At 46.4% G+C, this 19,816-nt stretch overlaps 1 protein-coding gene across 1 annotated transcript in view; it reads left to right on the top strand.

Moving 5' to 3' along the window:
• LOC119162950 (muscle calcium channel subunit alpha-1-like) overlaps positions 1-19,816 on the top strand; it is a 1,445,695-nt gene that overhangs the window by 820,239 nt on the left and 605,640 nt on the right. Inside the window, exons 24-26 of the mRNA XM_075882643.1 lie at positions 9,143-9,249; positions 10,192-10,279; positions 19,607-19,714. Coding sequence (XP_075738758.1) covers positions 9,143-9,249; positions 10,192-10,279; positions 19,607-19,714 — 303 coding nt within the window. The remainder of the gene's footprint in view (positions 1-9,142; positions 9,250-10,191; positions 10,280-19,606; positions 19,715-19,816) is intronic.

Below are 19,816 nucleotides of genomic sequence, written 5' to 3'. Positions count from 1 at the left end.
AAGGAGGCGCAAAATATGTAGGCCCGTGTAGTGAGATTTTGTTGCGCGTTAAACAACCCCAGGTGGTCGAAAATATCGGAGCCCTCCACTACGGCGTCTCTCATATTCTTATGGTGGTTTTTGGACGTTAAACCCCACACATCAATCAATCAGTCAATCAATCAATCAATCAATCAATGATGGTTGTGTTTGCACCAGTCAAGTACCTTTGTTTCGGGTAAAGCACGGACAACTGGAACGACATACCAAAAGTTTTGCGTAGAGAATGGCTATCGTCTTTAAAATAAATGAATCAATAATTATTGGCAGGTCCCACATACAGCGGCAGTATATGATATGCGACGCACGAATGAGCAATGTTGGTATGTCACTTTAAAATCAAAACTACGTTACGAGGCGGACGTAAATTATGCCGTGGATGGCTTCAATGTCATGATTATCATGATTGCACCTGGAATTTGTGTTCATCGTCCATTCACGCCACGAATACCCAATTCGGTATTTGCGAAGCTAGCGAAATGGCAGCGAACACGCTATGAGCGTAGGCTTTAGTCATGTTTTATATGTCATGCATGTCATGATTATCATGTTTGGCCTTTCATTTACCTTCGTCACCCGTTCGCGTCAGGCAATACTAAATCTGGCATATGTAAAGCTAGTGATACCGCCTTGAGCGCATCATGTACGAGTCATAGTCATCTTTTCGCATGACAGGCATCTCAAAATTATTATGTTTATGCCAGTCATATACCTTCGTCATGCATTGCCGTCATGTAACAACAAATTAGGTCTGTGTGAAGCCAGCGAAAGGGCCGCGAATGCATCTTGAGCGTGATATACTGTCATGTTCTTACATGGCACACATCTCATAATTATAATGTTTGCACCAGTCATGTACCATCATCATCTCTTTATGTCAAGTAACACCAAATTTCGTATGTGTGAAGCTAGCAAAACGGCTGCGAGTGCATCGTGAGCGTGGTACACTGTCAAGTCCTCACATGACACGCATCTCTTGATTATCCTATTTGCAGCAGTCATATACCACCATCATGTATTCTAGTAAGGTGACAACAAATATGGTATATGGGAAGCAAGCGAAACGGCTGCGAGGAAATCATGAGTGTGGTATAGTGTCATGTTCTTTGTTACAAGCTGCCACTCTAGCGTCGCCAGCGCGAAGTCGGCGACGGGAATGACAGCAGGTTGGTTCGTTCCGTACGCAAGCAGAGACAGTGAAGAGATCAGAGACGTGGGAAAACAAAACAAACTTTACTCTAGTGATATTGCAGCAACACGGGATCTAATACAACACTTCAATACAACTAACAAAATACATAAACACTTGATACAACTAAAGAAATATATAACAGAAACAATAAATAGGCTTACGAGAGAGAACTATTACAAGCTACACAAACTAACAACAATAGAACGATGGAGGAGAAAGTTCGAAGATATAAACAGGTGAAGGCATGCGTGTGATGACCGGCAGCGTTGTGTCCCCGACGATCGGATGCGAGAAGTCGAAGAGAGTTCTGGCACGACTGCGATGTCGGCGGTGTTGCAACGCTGGTGGCTCCGGGAGGCTAGTGCTTGCAGGTGACTTCGAGCAGGTTGAGCTAACTCGAGGCGAAGTCCCGATGTCTACGTTGCAGACGTTAATATCGCGTCACAACTAGACGAACGGCTAAGTTTAGGTGGCCAGCCGATACAGAGCCACACTAAAAACTTCTAGAAGAGATGCTTGTTGATCTGTTTCTACACCATGTTGGTCATCGACTAGTCTGCCTAGCAGGGCAAATACCTGCGCTTAAATCCCCCTCGTGTCTCCTCGCTCTTTTCCTTGGGGACAAGAGACCTCTACCTGGGTCCAATCATGCGCGTTTAATTGAGGGGAAACTCCGCCCCAAAAATATTTTGACCCCACCCCTTTTTAATAGGGAGAGGGCCCGCAACTAGCGCGAGAGTGACAACCTGTCGGGTTGTTGTCATACGGCTTGGCCACCAGAGCGTTTCCCACGCTTTTCTCCGTGGGAACGGTCAACCACTTAGCTCTCAGCCGGGCGTCTTGTAGTCTAATCCTTGTACGGGGTATACCGCGGCCTTCTATGACCTTGCAGACGTCGCCACGGTTACAAAAGGATTAACTGTCGGCGGCGACGTTCTAAGGAGAGCACCCCCATTTTGCACTTATCGGTTCCCTTTCATGTGCCGCTGTTTCTCACGGTCAGTCGGGGAGTACGGCGACCGTTAATTGCCGTGGCGCGGTGTCGCCGAAAATAGCCGTCCGTGACTTTCTTACATGACACGCATTAGATAACTATAATGTTTGCGCCAGTCGAATACCATCATCATGCATTTATGTAGCGTAACACCAAATTTGGCATACTTGAAGCCAGCCAAATGATTGTGAGCAATGTGAAGCTACCGAAATGGCTGCGAGCGCTTCATCAGCGTGGTATACTGTCATGTACTTACATGACACGCATCTCATAATTATCATGTTTGCACCAGTCATATACCATCAACATCTATTCATGTCACGTAACGCCAATTTTGGTATAAATGAAGCTAGCGAAATGGTCATGAGCGCACCATCAGCGTTGTGTACTGTCGTGTTCTTACTTGACATGCATCTCATGAGTATCATGTTTGCACCAGTAATATACTATCAGCATCTATTTATGTGACGTGACACCAAATTTGGTATATGTGAAGCTAGCGAAACGGCCGCGATCGCAACATGAGCGCAGTATACTATCATCAAACATCTCATAATTATCATGTATGCACTAATCATCAAGCATCATCATCCATTCATGTCACGTAACCCCAAAATTGGTATATGCGAAGCTAGCGAAACGACCGTGAGCGCTTCATGAGCATGGCGTGTTGTCATGATTTACGTGACATGTATGTCAGGATTTCAGGTTGCGGTCTGGCACATATGTTCGCCAGGCAGTCATATCATACCATAACACTTTTGCAATATATCATGTCAACAAAACCACCGCAAGAGAATCAAGATCTTGACATGTAAATGTTGACAGTCATGCCATACATGGCCCGCAGGGGCGTTTGAATAAGTAGGCGTTTGGTGCGTAGCGATACCACAGACCCGAGCTAATGGGGGAGTTTCGACTTCCCCCACGTCTACCCGTGCGTGGCGTTGCCGTGTCTGAAGAAAAGGGGTTCCTGGGGGTTGAGCTGACACTGGGTGATTGGATTTTTAAGGCACCCCGGCAGAGGCAACACACCCCTTTGGCCCCGGCTTCACGTTGACGGCACCCCTGGATTGACCCGCCCGGGGGGAATCGGCAGTCGTCTTTTCCTGTCTCCACCTCACATCTTCGTCTTTTATCTTAGTTTAAATATTTCCTGTCCTCTACTCTCTTCCATTAACTTCCGTGTTTCCTGGTGGCAAGTGTTAACCCTGTGTGGCTATCCTGCCTTGGATACACCATATTCGGTTTTAATGGTGGCGTACAGCCGGCGTCTGCAGGGCCTGTGCTTACGGATCTTGCAGCGTCCCCTTGTAGGAGCCCGTGGTGGGGACTGGCGCCACAGCCGAAAATTAAACATTTGCATATGGCTGGTTTTTTCCCTCCCCTCCCTGATCGCCCTCAGAAAAGGGGGCACACCGATGAAGTCTGCCAGTTTTTTGGTCACCCCGATTCCACGTAATCCACGCTGACACACCCGGCAAACCAGTGCGAACACTTTCACCTTTTCTGGTTTCGAAGTCTTTGACAAAAATCTTTGGCCCAGGACATAAAGCATCGAGAATGGCAAGTGGTGATTTCCTGTTGGAGCTCCACGACCAGAAACAATATGAGAGATTGCCTAATTTAGTGAATTTTGGAGATACTAAATTAGTAGTACCCCCCACCGAACCATGAACAGCACCCGTGGCGTTGTTTCAGATGATTACCTGTTAGGACTGATGGAGGCTGAACTCCTGGAGGGTTTCAGTGAACAGAATGTCATCAACGTCAAACGAATAAGGATGAGCGTGATGGCAAAGAAGTACAGACTAAGCACCTGATACTTTTTTTTCAATTCAAGTAAACTTCCCGACTCCAACGAGGCTGGGTACATCAGGCTTCCAGTGAGGCTATATATACCAAAGCCTCTCCGATGTTTCAAATGCCAGCAGTAAGGTTACAATTCACAGAACTGCCAAGGCTGCCTAACTTGCGCGAAACGCAGTGCTGAAGAACACACATCTGATGCCTGTAAAAACACTCTTCACTGTGCAAACTGTAATCGGGAGCATGCCGCATACTCACGGTCGTGCCCATGCTGGAAAAAAAAAGAAAGTTATCACAATTGAAGTAAAACAAAATATTTTATATAAGGAGGCACGAAGGCAGAGGTCCTACCTACCAGAAACCAGCTTTGCCAAAGTGGCGCGTCAGGGGGCAGCGCCACGACGGCCTCCGGTGGCTGTCTGGCACACACGTAGTGAGCCAGTGGTGACGCCATCCGCCCCCTCGTCGGTTGGAGGCAGTGCTGCTCCGCCATCCAAGAAGGACCCACCAATCTCCGGGGTGGGGAGCAATGAAGGTATCGTCGTTTGTGAAGAGGCCCTCAAAACAAACGCAGCGTGAGGGCAAAGCCAACGCCTAAGGATCGGCGCAACTCTGTCGGCCAGTCCAAAAAAGAAAAATCTCGGGTCACGGCTCCTGGAAAGGGTCTGTGAGCTAATTTTCCATCCTTGAGCACTTAGCACAAACTACACCTAAAATGGACACACAGATATTACAGTAGAATGTGAGAGAACTTCTTCATATCCTCGATAATATTAGAGAACTTCTTAAACATACTTTAAAAGTGCTGTGTGCTCAGGAAACACATCTCGAGTCCACAGAAACAAACTTTCTAAAACAAATATATGCCATCTTCCGCAAAGACAGTGACGATGCTGCCGCTTCGTCGGGCGGTGTCGCTATAATAGTTGATAAAGGTGTTGCCTGTGTGCAACTAAACCTCCAAACTTCTCTTTAGGCAGTTGCTGTCCGAGCAGTGCTGTTAGGAAAGCTACTAAAATTACATCTATTTACATTCCTCCGTGCTATCACCTTTCGAAAACACAACTTGAAAACTTTATTGATGAACTTCCTCCGCGATATATAGTCTTTGGTGATCTAAACGCACATATTGCCCCATAGGGCGACTCCCGTTTGGATTCGCAAGGACGCCTATTAAAACACTTTCCGTTTTCGTCAGGTGCATGTTTACTTAACAAGAAAGCACCAACATATTATAGCACTACACCCAACACACCCTCTTCTATAGACCTGAGTATTGTCTCGAATACATTAATTCTATATCTGAAGTGGTCCGTTCGCAAGAACCTATTTGGGAGTGACCACTTCCCGATTATGTTGAGGTTAACAAAAGAACATACTTGCCCGACTTTCCTAGTTACAACACCAAGTCAGCCAACTGGGAACTGTTCTGAGAAAACACATTTTTAGACGAAGATGGCATTGCTGATTTTGAAATAGACGATGCTGTAGCATACCTAAGAGGTTTTATTATTGACGCTGCATTGAAATGTATGAAGCAAACTAACGGAATGACTAATAAGCGTCGCATCCCATGGTGGAACGAAGATTGTTGGAAAGCACGCAATAGTCAAAAGAAAGCCTGGATATTACTTCGAAATATTTCAAACAGGATAAGTCATAAGCCAGAAGAATGCGTCGTCTTGCAAAGAGAGAAAGTTGGAATAGGTACATCTCTGGTATAAATTATTACACCGAATAAACAAAGGTTTAGAATAGAGTGAACAAGTTCATGGGTCGGGAGTCACATTCCCTACCCTTCGTAAGTAGCCGAGGTGAGAGTCTAGAGGAGCAGACAGACTGCCTAGGCGAACACTTTTAATATGTCTCAAGTGCATCACACAGAAACGTTATTAAGATTCAAAAAACGCGAAGAGTGGCAGCCCTCTAACTGTAAACATCAATCCAGTGAGACTTACAACTGTCCATTTAAATTAGCTGAACTTGAGGCGTCCCTAGCGTGCTGAAACAATTCGGTGCCACGTGGCGATCGTATATAGTACGAAATGATCAAGTACCTTCAAAACAAAGCACTAAAAACACTTCTAATTCTTTTCAATAACATGTGAGTGACTGGGTATGTTCTGTTGCCATGGAAAGAAGCGATAGTCATGCCGGTACCTAAGGAAGCCAAAGACCCGTTCTTGGCCGCCAGCTACAGGCCCATAGCGTTAACCAGATGTCTATGCAAACTACATGAGAAAATGTTAAACCGGTGCTTAATTCACTTTCTAGAAAGTAACATTATCCTAGACCCCCTTCAGTGTTGTTTCAGAAAGGGGAACTCGACAATAGACCACCTTGTTCGCATAGATACATACATTAGAGATGTATTTATTCATAGGCAGTTTCTATTTTCCGTATTCCTAGACTTGAAGAAAGCGTACAATACCACATAGCGATTCGGTATTCTACGCAATCTTGCCGCCATAGGCAACCATGGGAACATGTTAAACACAATTGAAAGTTATCTGTCTAACCTTACCTTTCGCGTAAAAGTACGAAATGCTCTCTCTAGATCGTTTACCTAGGAGACTGGTGTTCCGCAAGGGGGCGTGCTTAGTTGCACCCTCTTTCTTGTAAAAATGAACTCCCTGCACTCAGTAATTCCAAGCATTATTTTTTATTCCGTGTGTGTTGATGATGTGCAGATGAGTTTCAAATCATGCATTATGTCTATCTATGAACGACAAGCACTGCTTAGAATGCATAAATACTTTAAATGGGCGAATGAGAATGGTTTTAAAATAAACACCCAGAAAAGTACTTGCGTACTTTTCTCCAACAAACGAAAGGTAATGCCACTATCAAGTGTTGTGATCAAGGGAGACCAACTCTCTGAGAGCAGCGAGCATAAATTCCTGGACCACTTTAGAGATTCTAAGCTCCCGTTTATTCCCCGTAATAAATCTGTAAAGATTAAATGTCTGAAAGAATTGAAAGTCCTAAAGCGCCCATCACGTACAACATGGGCTGGTGATCGAAAACGCCTCTTCAAGTTGTACAAAAGCCCTGTCTGGTCGCGCCTTGATTATGTCTTTTTAGTTTATCATTGCGCAACGCCAAGTGCATTAAAAATCGTAGACCCCGTTCACCATTTCGGTATCCGACTTGCAACCGCTGCTTTCAGGACAAGTCCAATCCAGAGCCTCTATGTAGAGTCGAATCAGTGGTAACTTCACCTGCAGGGATCTTATAGCAGTTTCACATATTTTATAAATGTACGTGCGAACATCAAGCATTCTTCTCATTCCACTATAAACGATATGATCGCTGCCCACATCTTTCATAATCGACCCGCAGTAAGAAAGCCGTTCTCTTTGCGTGTGAGAAACTTAAGTGAGGAAATGGGTGTTCCACTGCTAGAACTTTCAACTATGCCCATAGCGAAACTTTTACCGCCGTGGCAGTGGCATTTTGTACATTGTGACACCTCACTTGTCGAGATCAATAAACACGCACCAGAAGCACATATTAAAATGCATTTCCGATAACTCCAGTCCAACTACTCATGCGTAGAGTTTTATACCGACGCTTCCAAGTCGCTTGGAGGAATGGCTCATGCAGCCGTCGTACCATTCTTCATGGAATCCGGTGTACTGCACCCGAAAACAAGTATCTTTACAGCTGAGGGTTATGCACAATTGTTGGTCGTGAAGCATATACGGAAATCAAACATACAAAAATCAATTATATTTACAGACTCGATAGGCGTCATAAATGCGTTGAGATCACTTTTCCGATTCAGAAATCCGGTCATAATTGAGTTGTATTCCGTTCAGTGTACAGCGTATATGTGCAACTAGCATGTTACTATTTGCTGGGTACCTGGCCATAGAAGCATCGAGGGCAATGTGTTAGCTGACCAAAATGGCCACGTCAATTATATTGCGCACTATTAAGCCTACCGCTACTGTCCCTGCAACAGATCTAAAACCCTTCCTACGTAAGAAACTACGAACTCACTTGCAACGTTTGTGGGACACAGAAATAAATATTAAGCTTCACTTGATTAAGCCGCGGTAGGGTTACTGGCCCTCCGCTGCGAGAACACGGTGAACTGATATCCTATTCTGCCGCCTCAGAGTAAGACACACATATGTTACCTATAGCTTTCTGCTGACTGGCGATGAACCTCCTACTTGTGGTAGATGTGGCGGGAGGCTAACCGTCCTCCTCGTTCTCCTGGAGTGTCCGGAAGCTGAAAGAGAGAGAAAAACATGTTTTCCTTTAGCATACTGCTATCATCTCCCTCTACATTCTATTATGTCTCTTGGCGAAGAGCCGCTTTTTGACGCAAAATCTGTCCTTGGCTTTTTAAAAGATAGATAGTATTGAATGTTTTCAGCCCAACAAGTTCATAGCGCATCCTCTGTCCAAAACGTGCCGCTGTGATATCAGCTTTCAATGAGTCCAGGCCTCCATGCTCTTGTCTTAAGTGCTCTGCCGAGGCACTAGTGCTCCATGCCAAGTTTTTATTTCATAAGCGTATAATTTTAGCAAATTTTATGTCTTCATAGCACACATCATTTGTCAATGCCATAATTTTACTCTATGTATATTTTACGCACCTATGCGACCGTTTTTATGCCACTTATAGCCATATCAGATCTGTTTTATCCACACCGCGTAACGCACAGTTCATTATCATCGCTCTGGCGCTCTTTGGCCACATCTGGCCCTTGCGCCAATAAACTCCCCTAATCGTCATCATCAATCATCAGCCATACATGTCGTGATTTTCCGGCTATGACTACTCACTGATGCTCGACATAGTCTTGTTATGTCATACAAATTTTGGAATAGATATATAGATACCGTTATCGAAACGGCCAAGAGGGCTAAATGTCGTAGGCGGCTAGATAGATAGATAGATGGATAGATGGATAGATGGATAGATGGATAGATGGATAGATAGATAGATAGATAGATAGATAGATATACGACCAACGTCACCGAAGTTCGCTAAGAAGTTATTCGCATTTAATTCATAAATATCTCATGTGCGTAATGTTGTACACTATGTTGAAGTGCCATGGACGTACCGTTTTGTTTCGCCAACCACGCAGGTTATAGCTTACGGGGTGATTCTGCACAAAGGGTCCTTCTGCCGGAGTTACTTCAACCTCCTCGATGTCCTCGTCGTCTGCGTGTCGCTCATCTCGTTCGGCTTCGGGTGCGTGGCTTCGGCGTTTTTTACAAATAAATTTTATGCTCTCAAACTATGGCACGAAATAGATAGATCACCAAATGTGTACATTATTTATTATATTTATTTTTGTGGATTTATGGTAATGTGGCCCACATCAACAAGAATCGAGATCATGATTAGCACCGTTTAGGGAAGTTGAACAGTGCTCACGGAGTCAGCTGTGACATCAAATTTAATTTTTAGTGTAATTATTAGTGTGCACTACTGCTCGAGATAATGGCATCATTTCACGACAAACTTGGTCTACAAAGGCAATGTTGCTCAGATTTACGGTTTGCAATCGCAAGTGCGCCGATGTGAGCCAAGTGGAAGAATGTGGGAACAAAATTAAGTGCGCAACTTTGGTTTATATTGTCAAGTCGGTTTGGTAAACAAATGAAGATGAATTAAACGATTCCGTACAAATTTGTCGTAGGAATCTCCTATCCATTAACGGGAAAAAATGTTGAAAGATGGTAGCTGCGAAATCTCCTAAACAAAAATGTTAGACTTCGATATACAAGTTATCAACAGGTAGGCCACACTTCTTTGACCGTTCCAAATTAAAACAAATGACACTGATACATAAGAACAATAAAACAACGTGCGAATGTATTGAGCTATTTACGAATGAATTTTTAGGATATAATAAATATAAACAATAGACTAACTTCTATCAGGTCACATAGAACCATTGCACATATTAATTGCCTATTACATATCCTCTTTCAAGTTTAATTAGCTTAGGGAAAACCTTGTATTTTTGCCTAAGGCTCGATATTAAGTTAGTAATGTGCTTTAAAGAAAACTTTTTTTATCGACTGCATGAATAGGCTTTTGTTATCGCACTGCCTAACCGATGTGCCAAGCTTGTTTCAAGGAATTGTTGCAATGTCCAGCTAACTGGTGGCGCCTTTTCTTTTGCAGAGATGGGACTATCTCTGTAGTAAAAATCCTTCGTGTCTGTCGCGTGCTTCGTCCACTTAGGGCTATCAACAGGGCTAAAGGTCTAAAGGTACGACTTTATCCCATCTTCTTGGCTACATATTCTGAGTCATTGTAGCGTTTACCGAAGTTGTTTGAAGGTGCATTTTTACCCTTTGTGCACTATTTAAGACATAACGGCTATAAGCAGCGTTTTCACCAAGAAATATTTCACTGCACGGTTCAGCAATGGTTGGATAATATTGCCTTTTTATTTTTCAGTGCAGTCAATAAAGAAGAAAGAATAATACAACATTTTCCACTAAAATTTGCCATGTGAAGATGCAAAGTGGCGCTATTATTCACTTTTGCTTCCACTTTTTTTATTTCACTCGTTTGTTTCGCGTTCATTTCATTTTTGTGTGGAGTTGTGTGAATGTTGTGTACCGCCTATGTTACCCTTCTCTCATTTGTGCGTGTAGTCGTTTGGGTGTCGCAAAGTGAATACCCAACACTGCTGGTGGAAGCCACGAATAAAGCTAGTGCAGGGTTATCTACCAGCGCAGAGCTGCGTCGAAGAGATAAAGGGGAATAGAGAAGTGGAGTGGAGGCAAGTGCTCAGCCACTTGACTTTAAACAGGCCTTTGTCCTCCTCTTTGTGCCCACGCTATCGGAGGGCCCTCGGCGACCACCCGCTCCCCTGGAACGCCATGTGCTAACTGTGAGCATGAGGAGAGAGCTGGCGCATGCGCAGTAAGGGTAGTCACGCACACACCAACAGATTGAACTCCGCTATAAGTTCCTCGCATTTAAACAAGGCTTTGAGCTGGAAGGTACACATACTGTTGTTGCGAATGCCTCTTGCAAACTTCGCAATAGCAGGTCGTGGTGCGCTACGCAGAGGCTTGCACAGGCCTTGCGTAAATGAAATAAACCTCTTTGCAGTGTATTCTGCTAGTCATATGTTTTTATGTATAATACTTAGTTTTTTCATAGCGTGAATATATATTTTACGCCAATAGTCTCTCTTTGAGACTGCAGTATAAATAAATAAATAAAGAAATAAATAAGTAGATAATCAAATAAATAAATAAATTGAATGCAGAGTATGTGAAACTCAAGCCGATACCTACAATGAATGGTACTTTAGCCTGGACAAAACTATGTTGTTATTTATTTGCGGCATAGTCTTGATGAATTTTGTTCATACAAGCGCTGCACCAATTTTAATAAAACATATACAAGTTTACTCATTTTGTGAGTATGATCAACAGCGAAGCAGAATCACAAATGAATTCATTCTTGCAACTACAGGGCGGCGAAGTTTAATAATAGCGCAAGCGTGTGGTGCAAGTCGGATAACCATCTGTCATGATCTGTCCCGAAGACCGTGGACGAGAGGGAGGGCCGAGGCGCCGTTGTGACAAGGACGGCACCACACGCATGGTGGAGTAACAGCTACTGACCGCCGAGCAGCGCTCGTCAGTGCTTATTTCCCAAGCACAACCATGGTTGCCTGCCGAACTTGGCGAGGTAATGAAAAAAGGCTAGGCATGGCGCCACAAGCTCGTTACACCCCTCACCCCAATTACTGCGCAAAAAAATACAAGTCCCAGCCGGTTCAGCATTGATTTAGGTAGGCGAAAAACAGTCTGGTTCCCTTCGTCGTCAGTTGCTCGGTCTGAGAACAGGTGTTGAGGGACTAGGTGTAATACCACTAGATGCTGCCTGAGCCGCCCTCCGTTCCTTCTGAGATTCTGCCGTGGTTGGCAGGGATGGAACTGAACTTGCCACTGGCCCAACTAGTGGCGCACAACTGGAGGTGCCTTTTTCTTGCGAAACAGTTGTCTCCCTGGTCGCAACTGGTGCTGCCGCAGATGCAAGCCTGGTCCTACGGTTAGCCCTCACGTGGTCAGCATGCCGGTGCCATGTGGTTTCATCATGCATTCGTACGAGCAAGGAGGAGGAGCTTGCAGGTGAGACCACTTGTCCAGCAGGCCAAGGGGGACCAGAGCGGAATTTCCTGGCGAATACTGGCATTCCGGGCTCGGGCAATGGCACATGATGGCACCCTTTGCCGGCAGCCAGCTGCTGTTTCAGCTATTTGAGAAGCGCCGTGAACTGGAGGTCTGGGTGCAGAATGTACAACGGTGTCTTCACCATCCATTCCAGCAAAAGCTCACAGGCGGCACGGCTGGTGACTTCATGAGGTGTGGTTTGATACTTAAAAAGTATGCGCGCGACCTGCGTACGGAAATCCTACACCTGGCTCCTCCGTATTAACCCGCAAGCCGCAAAAAGCTTGTCGTTAATCGTCTCCACCACCCGCTGTGTTGCACCGTTTGAAGCGGGTTAATACGGAGGAACCGTCATTAGGTGGATTCCGTTCTTTGTCAGCCAGGCCAGATACGCTGTGCTGACAAAAGGGGGCCCATTATCGGAGACTATGATGTCCGGCAGCCCCTGGGATGCAGAGATCTGCTGTTGTGCTGCAATGGTCGCATCTGCAGACGAAGTGGTGATAGGTATAACCTCCGCCCACTTTGAGAATGCGTCAACCACCATCAGGAAGTAGTGACCTTTGAAAAGGCTCCCAAAATCCACGTGGAGGTGACACCAGTGCCTCTGTGGGAATGGCCATGGGGTGATCTCCACACGACGCGAAGCCCGCTGATGTTTCTGGCAGACTTGGCAGCTTAGCACCTGGTGATCAGTGTTCTGGTCCAGTCCGGGCCACCAAACGGGAGACTGGGCCACCATTTTTGTGTTTTCCACGCTAGGATGCCCTGTTTGCGGCACCTGCAAGACCCTGGACCGCAGAATTTGTGGGATCGCCACCCTGGAACCCCAAAGTAGGCAGCTTTGCTGCAGGCTCAGCTCAGCTGCTTTGTAGCTGTAGGGCTTTTGCACCAATTCTTCCTCTCGGCATACCACCTTCATCATCTGGGACAGGACACGGTCCTGACTGGTCGCCCGCGACACAGCAGACCTGGAGATTACATTGGGTTACGCATGCTCCAGCATGAGCATTTGGCTCTGGCTGGAACATGCGCTGCCACATGTGCCTGGCTGTGGAACCTCTCGCACCTCTGGCAGCGGCAACCAGCTCAGGGCATCGGCAGGCCCCAGGTCTTTTCCCAGACGGTACACAATCTGGTAGCAGTAGGCCAGAAGCTTCAGGGCCCATCGTACCACTCGAGGGGATTCCTGCACGGTGACCGCCTTGTCTGACCCCAGTAGCCCCAGCAGTGGTTTGTGGTCAATGACATCTTCGAACTTTCGGCCCCACAGGTACTTGTGAAAACGCTCGACGCCAAGCATCAAGGCGAGGCTTTCCTTATCTAGCTGGCTGTAATGCTGCTCTGCTGTGTGAAGACGACGACAAGCAAAGGACAACGGGCGTTCTTGGCCTTCCTTGTCATCTCTGTGTGCTAGGACGGCTCCTACACCGTATGTTGATGCGTCTACAGTAAGAACAACAGGCTTGGCTGGATCGAAGTGCACCAACATCGGTGCCTTGGTGATTAGCTGTTTACTGTGCTCAAAGGCCATGTCCTGCTCCTTCTTCCACGCCCAATGCTGGCCATCTCGAAGCAGAATGTGCAGTGGCAGCAGATGCGCAGACAGGTTGGGCAGAAACCGTCTGTGAAAATTGATGAGGCCAAGGTAGGTTTACAGCACTTTTCTTTTTGGGGTTTAGGCGCTTTCAGAACAGCTTCAACTTTGTGGGGGGCCAGAGTCAGGCCGGTCTGTGATACGACTTGTCCCAGGTATTCTACACTGGGAACCGGTAACACGCACTTTCTCCGCTTGAGCTTGAGACCAGTATCCTGAAGTCTGGCGAGAACGTTGTGCAGATTCTGCATGTGGTCTCCGTCGTCAATATCAGTGACGAGGATTTCGTCCAAGTACACTGTGCCGTGCTTCATGTCCCAGAAGAGGTTGTCCATCTCTCTTGAAAAATGGCTGGTGCGAAGGCCACGCCAAATGGTAAACGCATATACTGGCAAAGCTCCATAGTTGTCGATATTGCTATATACTTCCGTAAGTCCTCCTGGAGCACCAACTGCTGGTAAGCATCTTTGATGTCGAGCTTCATGAATTTCCGGCCGCCAGACAAAGCCGACCAGAGATCTTGAATCTGAGTGAAGGGGTACTTTTCGGGGGTAGCGACGGGGTCGATCGTAACCTAGAAATCGCCACAGATACTGACACTACCATATCGCTTGAGAACTGGAACGATAGGAGCGGCCCACTCCACAATCTTGACTGGAACCAGAATACCCTCTCGCTGTAACCATTGCAGCTCCTGGATGACCCCGTCCTTAAGTGCGAACGGCAATGGGCGAGGCTTGAAAAACCGAGGCCGAACTCCACTGGGTGTTTGGATGCCAGCAGTCGTACCGGCGAATGTGCCCACCCCTGGCTTGAACAGTGGCTCGAACTTCTTTCTGAGGCTTGGGATGTCTTGTACGTCATGAAGGGTTGCTTCCTGGCCCTCTGGCAACCGAATACCGAGTGCGCAAATCGAATTCTTGCCGACCAGCGTGGGTGACGACCCCATGGTCAACGCTCCGCCGCGGTGGTTTAGTGGCTAAGGTACTCGGCTGCTGACCCGCAGGTCGCGGGTTCGAATCCCGGCTGCGGCGGCTGCATTTCCGATGGAGGTGGAAATGTTGTAGGCCCGTGTGCTCAGATTTGAGTGCACGTTGAAGAATCCCAGGTGGTCGAAATTTCCGGAGCCCTCCACTACGGCGTCTCTCATAATCATATGGTAGTTTTGGGACGTTCAACCCCACATATCAATCAATCGACCCCATGGTCAAATACAGAGGAAGCGTAGCTTCCCTGTTGCCAAAACGAATGCTAACCTGGGCCTCGCTTTGGACCTGGGAAAGTTCGCCCGAGTAATTTCGCAGCATGACACCTGAAGCCTCGACGGCCACTCGGGGGAAGGTCCTTTCGAAAAGTTTGACAGCCATGACCGACACACTGGCTCCATGTCCAGTTCCATGGACATGGGGTGCCCACAAACTTCGACGCTTAGTACGTACGGTGGCACAGACGGCGGGACAAGGCCTGTGTTCCACATGTCGAATATAGGCGGGTCCTCGGTTACGACGTTAAGCCTGGCCGCGGAGGAACCCCAGCTCGCTGCCGCACATCACCACCGCCACTTGCGATACTTAGTCTGACCGCGGGCTGGTGTGGAACCTTGGCTTTATCCAGGCTGCTGCTGTGGTCCGCTGTTCTGCTTCCCTGTTCCGCATACTCGTGCAATTTGCCCAGTTTTTCCGCACGTGAAGCACTGCGAATGTACGAACTGGTCCTGTGAGTGGGAATGGGCGTCACCACAGCGACTGCATCTACCGCCTGTCATCATCGACTCATTTCCAGACTGCTGCGCTACAACTTCGAAGGTGAGCCCGACACCGGCGGCCAAGCAACGTATCATCACCGAGCCTATCTCTATTCTACAGCACGCCTACGAAGTCTCTCAAAAAAAGCATGACGCTATACGCTAAAAAGTCTAGGAGATGCTCAAAGACGACGTCATCCAGTCACCAATGAGTGACTGGGCGTCCCCTGTTGTGTTAGTAAAGAAAAGAGATGGTAGCCTGCGATATCGCATCGACTACCAAAAGTTGAATATGATTACGAAGACGCGTATTCTCTAGCGCGAATAGAATATTCGCTGGACCTTATTCGAAACGCTCGTCTTCTTTCATGAATCTATGCAGTGGCTATTGGCAAGTCACCGCTGCTGAGCCGACCGCGAAATGACCGCTTTTATTACACCTAGCCAGCTCAACGAGTCCCTAGTACTTCCCTTCTGCCTATGCTCGACGATAGCTACTTTTCAAAAATTGTTGAACACGGTTCTTTCTGGGCTAAAATAGCAATCATATATCGTCTGCCTCGACGATGCGGTCGTCTTCACAGATACCTTTGAGCAACACGTCCATCGCTTGCAGACAGTTCTTCAGGTGGTTTGAACAGGTGGACCTTTTCTGAAACCTGAAAAATGTCATTTTGCTTATGAAAGTCTCGTGCTTCTTGGTCACGTTGTGAGCCACGCCGGCATCCACGCAGACCCCGGGAAAACGGATGGTTTCACCGCATTTCCTGTCCCAACAAACAAACGCGACCTATACCGATTGCTAGGACTCTGCGCATATCACAGACGCATCGTGAACTTTCTTACAGCGCAACACCAGAAAAAATACAGGACAGGGAAGGAGAAGATCCGAAAGAAAAGACGGCGCTGTCTTTTCTTTCTGTTTTACTCCTTCCCTGTCCTGTATTTTTTCTGGTGTTGCGCTGTAAGAAAGTTCACCATGGATCCTAACCAACTGGCCCGACTTACCGTCTTACTATCACAGACGCTTTTGCAGAGGCTTTTCCCAAATCGCGGGATATCTCAATCAACTTACAAAAGAAGGCGCACCGTTTCTTTTAGGTAAGAATCAGCGTGACGCCTTTGACGCCCTACGAAACCATCTCCAAGCTCCACCTGTACTCGGTCACTTTGACGACAACGCTGCCACAGAGCTGCACAAGGATGCCAGCAACGTCAGGCTTAGATTTGTATTGGTGCAATGGCAAAATGGCGTAGAGCATGTGATTACTTACGCACGCCGAACAATATCATCCACAAAGAAAAAACCTCTGTGCAACAGAAGAAGAATGCTTAGCCGTTGTTTGGGTTATAACAAAGCTTTGGTCCTACTTATGCGGTCACCGATTCAAAGAAGTTAGCGACCACCATTCTCTATGTTGGCTTGCCAATATCAAAAACCATTCATGTCGTCTAGCACGGTGACGCCTCAACCTGCAAGAATTTGACGTTACCATCATGCACAAGTCAGGCCGCAAACACACTGACGCTGAATGTCTCACATGCGCCAATCGGATGTACGAACGCCGACGTTGAGGGAACAATACGTTTCTTTCCTCTGTCACAGAAACCAATTTGCCTCACAAGAACAACATAAAGCTAAGCCCGCTCATTGACAACATCGAAGGCAGCTAAACCGGTCTTCCTCGAAATTTTGCACGCTCGCTGGCCTTCTTCTGCATCAGGGATGGAGTACTGTATAAAAACAACTTTAACCATACGGAAGCTATTTACATACTGGTCGCACCGAGACAATATATTACATGCTTGTCATGACGAACCAACACCCGTGCACCTTAACTACACGCGCACCTTGAAAAGTATCCGCCTCTTCTATTACTGGCCACGCGTCGTAATGACAGCTAAGCAGTACGTATGCACATGCCACGACGGCAGACGTCATATTATTCCACTTCTTCGAGCAGCGGGACTACTACAGCATAACACCACACCGAAAGCAGCATTTCGTCAAAATCGCATGGACTCGCTCAGATCCTTTCCCACACCTTCGTCTTGAAATTGGTGGAATAAGGTCGCCACTGATTATTCAACATGTTAAAGCAATTTAACACGTTCAGTGGAAACAATAAACAGATTTAGTGGCGCATATGCAGCAGCCATATGGACGTGGCGTGCCATTGCAAACGGCTTGCATGCTACGTCCGTATGGGTACTGTTGACGCGTGACTAATTGTGTATACGCTTTTGGCTAGTTTATTTGCTATGAAGCCTATACGAAACAAAACTCGCCTGATGTGTCCCTGCGTTTGAAACAAACCTTTCCTCTAGTAAATGCTACACTAAGTTTCACTTCAAATCGTTCTTCCAGCACCCGCGTCAATGCCCGTTTAAACTGCGTCAACGCCGTGTGCCCCGGCGCTGCTTTGCATTCCTTTCGGGGAGAAGGTTCATATTTTTTTCAATACAGTCCGTTTTGTGTCGGTGCCAAATACCTCCGTTTGAGAAACCTAGAGACATTCTAGCATTTATCCTTTTTGGAGATGTGCAATGGGGTAAACTGGGCTAATTATCGGCATTGATTCCTATTGTCCACCTATTTAGATACATCGTTTTAGTATTTTATTGCGTATGGATACTTATCAGGTCGTTAACCGAGGCACAGTTAAGCTCTGATAAATGAGTGCCCTGGTACTATCATCGAAATAATGTGATCAGTAATTTCACCACAACTTTGTTAAAGACGATAGTTATAGCGCGTGAACAGAACGATGACACAGATGCAAGAAGGACACGCAGGACACGACGGTCTCTGTGTAGTTGTTCTGGTCTCGCGCTATAAAACTATCGTCATGTCATACCAACTAGCCCAAGCTGCCACACTTCTAAGTTGTGAAAGGCTTTGATTTACCGATCTCCATTTTCCCCCCGCGTCTTACTTAGAGAAAGTGCCTGAGTTGTAATTGTCTCCGTTTTCCTAACCTGTATTTTGATTGTTTTGGTAGCGCCCTCTCTCTTTCACCTCACGCAGACAGCGTCTGCTGGTAAAAACCGACTGCTCTCCCTGCACAACCATTCACTGGCACGGGATCACGCGTTCGGAAATCAGTCAAGGGCGTCTTTACTTGGCTTTCGCTTGACTTGACGCTTTGCTTAACTCGAGTAGAGGTGATAAAAGCAACAGTACCTTCAAGCAGTAGTGGGACACAACCCAACACATGAGCGTCCTACCACTCGTAGAAGGTAACGCTTCTCCTTCATTCAATAAATAAAAGTAATAAAAATGAAATAACAATTACGCATTCCCAAACAAAAACCAAATTTCACAAAAATCTCGCGGACTCCCCCCCCCCCCCTGTGCGACGCACTTACTCGAGTTGCCCCCGGGGGTAGATAAGGGTGGCTTTTTACCACAATGTTTTGATGGGTAGGCGGTGTTGGTGCTTTCTGAATCTCTTAGTTTAGGTGCCATTAGGTGACCATGCGGAGCTCGTGACGCTCCTTGAGTAAAGAAGAAATAGTGCATGCGGGGCAGCGCTTTCCCACAAGTGGTCGTTCTACCTCTTCTAGGCATAGTAGAGAAGATATTTATATTTTGACTTACTGTTTGCACAAAAAAACATACTTTAGTATAGTACACTCGCAAGAAAAACAAAATGAAATCATACGGGCCTCGATTGCTGAAGAAAGTACTTGCGTAAACCTAAGCGGCAGAAACAGTTTACAATAAATTGTGAGTGGTTGGTTTTTGGATGCAGTTTAATACTAAGTAACACTTTAGCTAGTCCAGGAGAGCTAGACATTGTTATGCACTACACAAAAATACACCAGCGCGGGAGCTAAAACAGAATTAGTTTTTATCTAATGAACTTACTTACAAACTTGCCGTCATTTTTCTAACCACGAGTTGTGATGCAGTTAAACTGTATAAACACGTGTTTTAAAGTTGTTCATTTCATGCATTTAAAAGCTTCATATTAGAACTAGGTTACGGAGTTTGAAACTTGCTTTTGCCGTGATTCTGAAGCAGTTCACACTTGCGTTGTCTTTTTTTCTACACAGCACGTAGTGCAATGCGTCATCGTGGCCGTGAAGACGATCGGCAACATCATGTTGGTGACGTTCCTGCTCAACTTCATGTTCGCCGTCATTGGCGTCCAGCTCTTTAAGGTGCGCCTTGTTTTTGTTCGCTTGCTTCTTTCTTTAGCGCCCATGCCTCAGCGCATGCCAGCCCCACAGTGACACATGAGCGTCATACCATTATGTGGGTTC

Source organism: Rhipicephalus microplus, unplaced genomic scaffold (genome assembly GCF_043290135.1).
Source record: "Rhipicephalus microplus isolate Deutch F79 unplaced genomic scaffold, USDA_Rmic scaffold_13, whole genome shotgun sequence".
Taxonomy (NCBI): Eukaryota; Metazoa; Arthropoda; class Arachnida; order Ixodida; family Ixodidae; genus Rhipicephalus; species Rhipicephalus microplus.
This window is presented reverse-complemented; position numbering and strand designations above follow the sequence as displayed.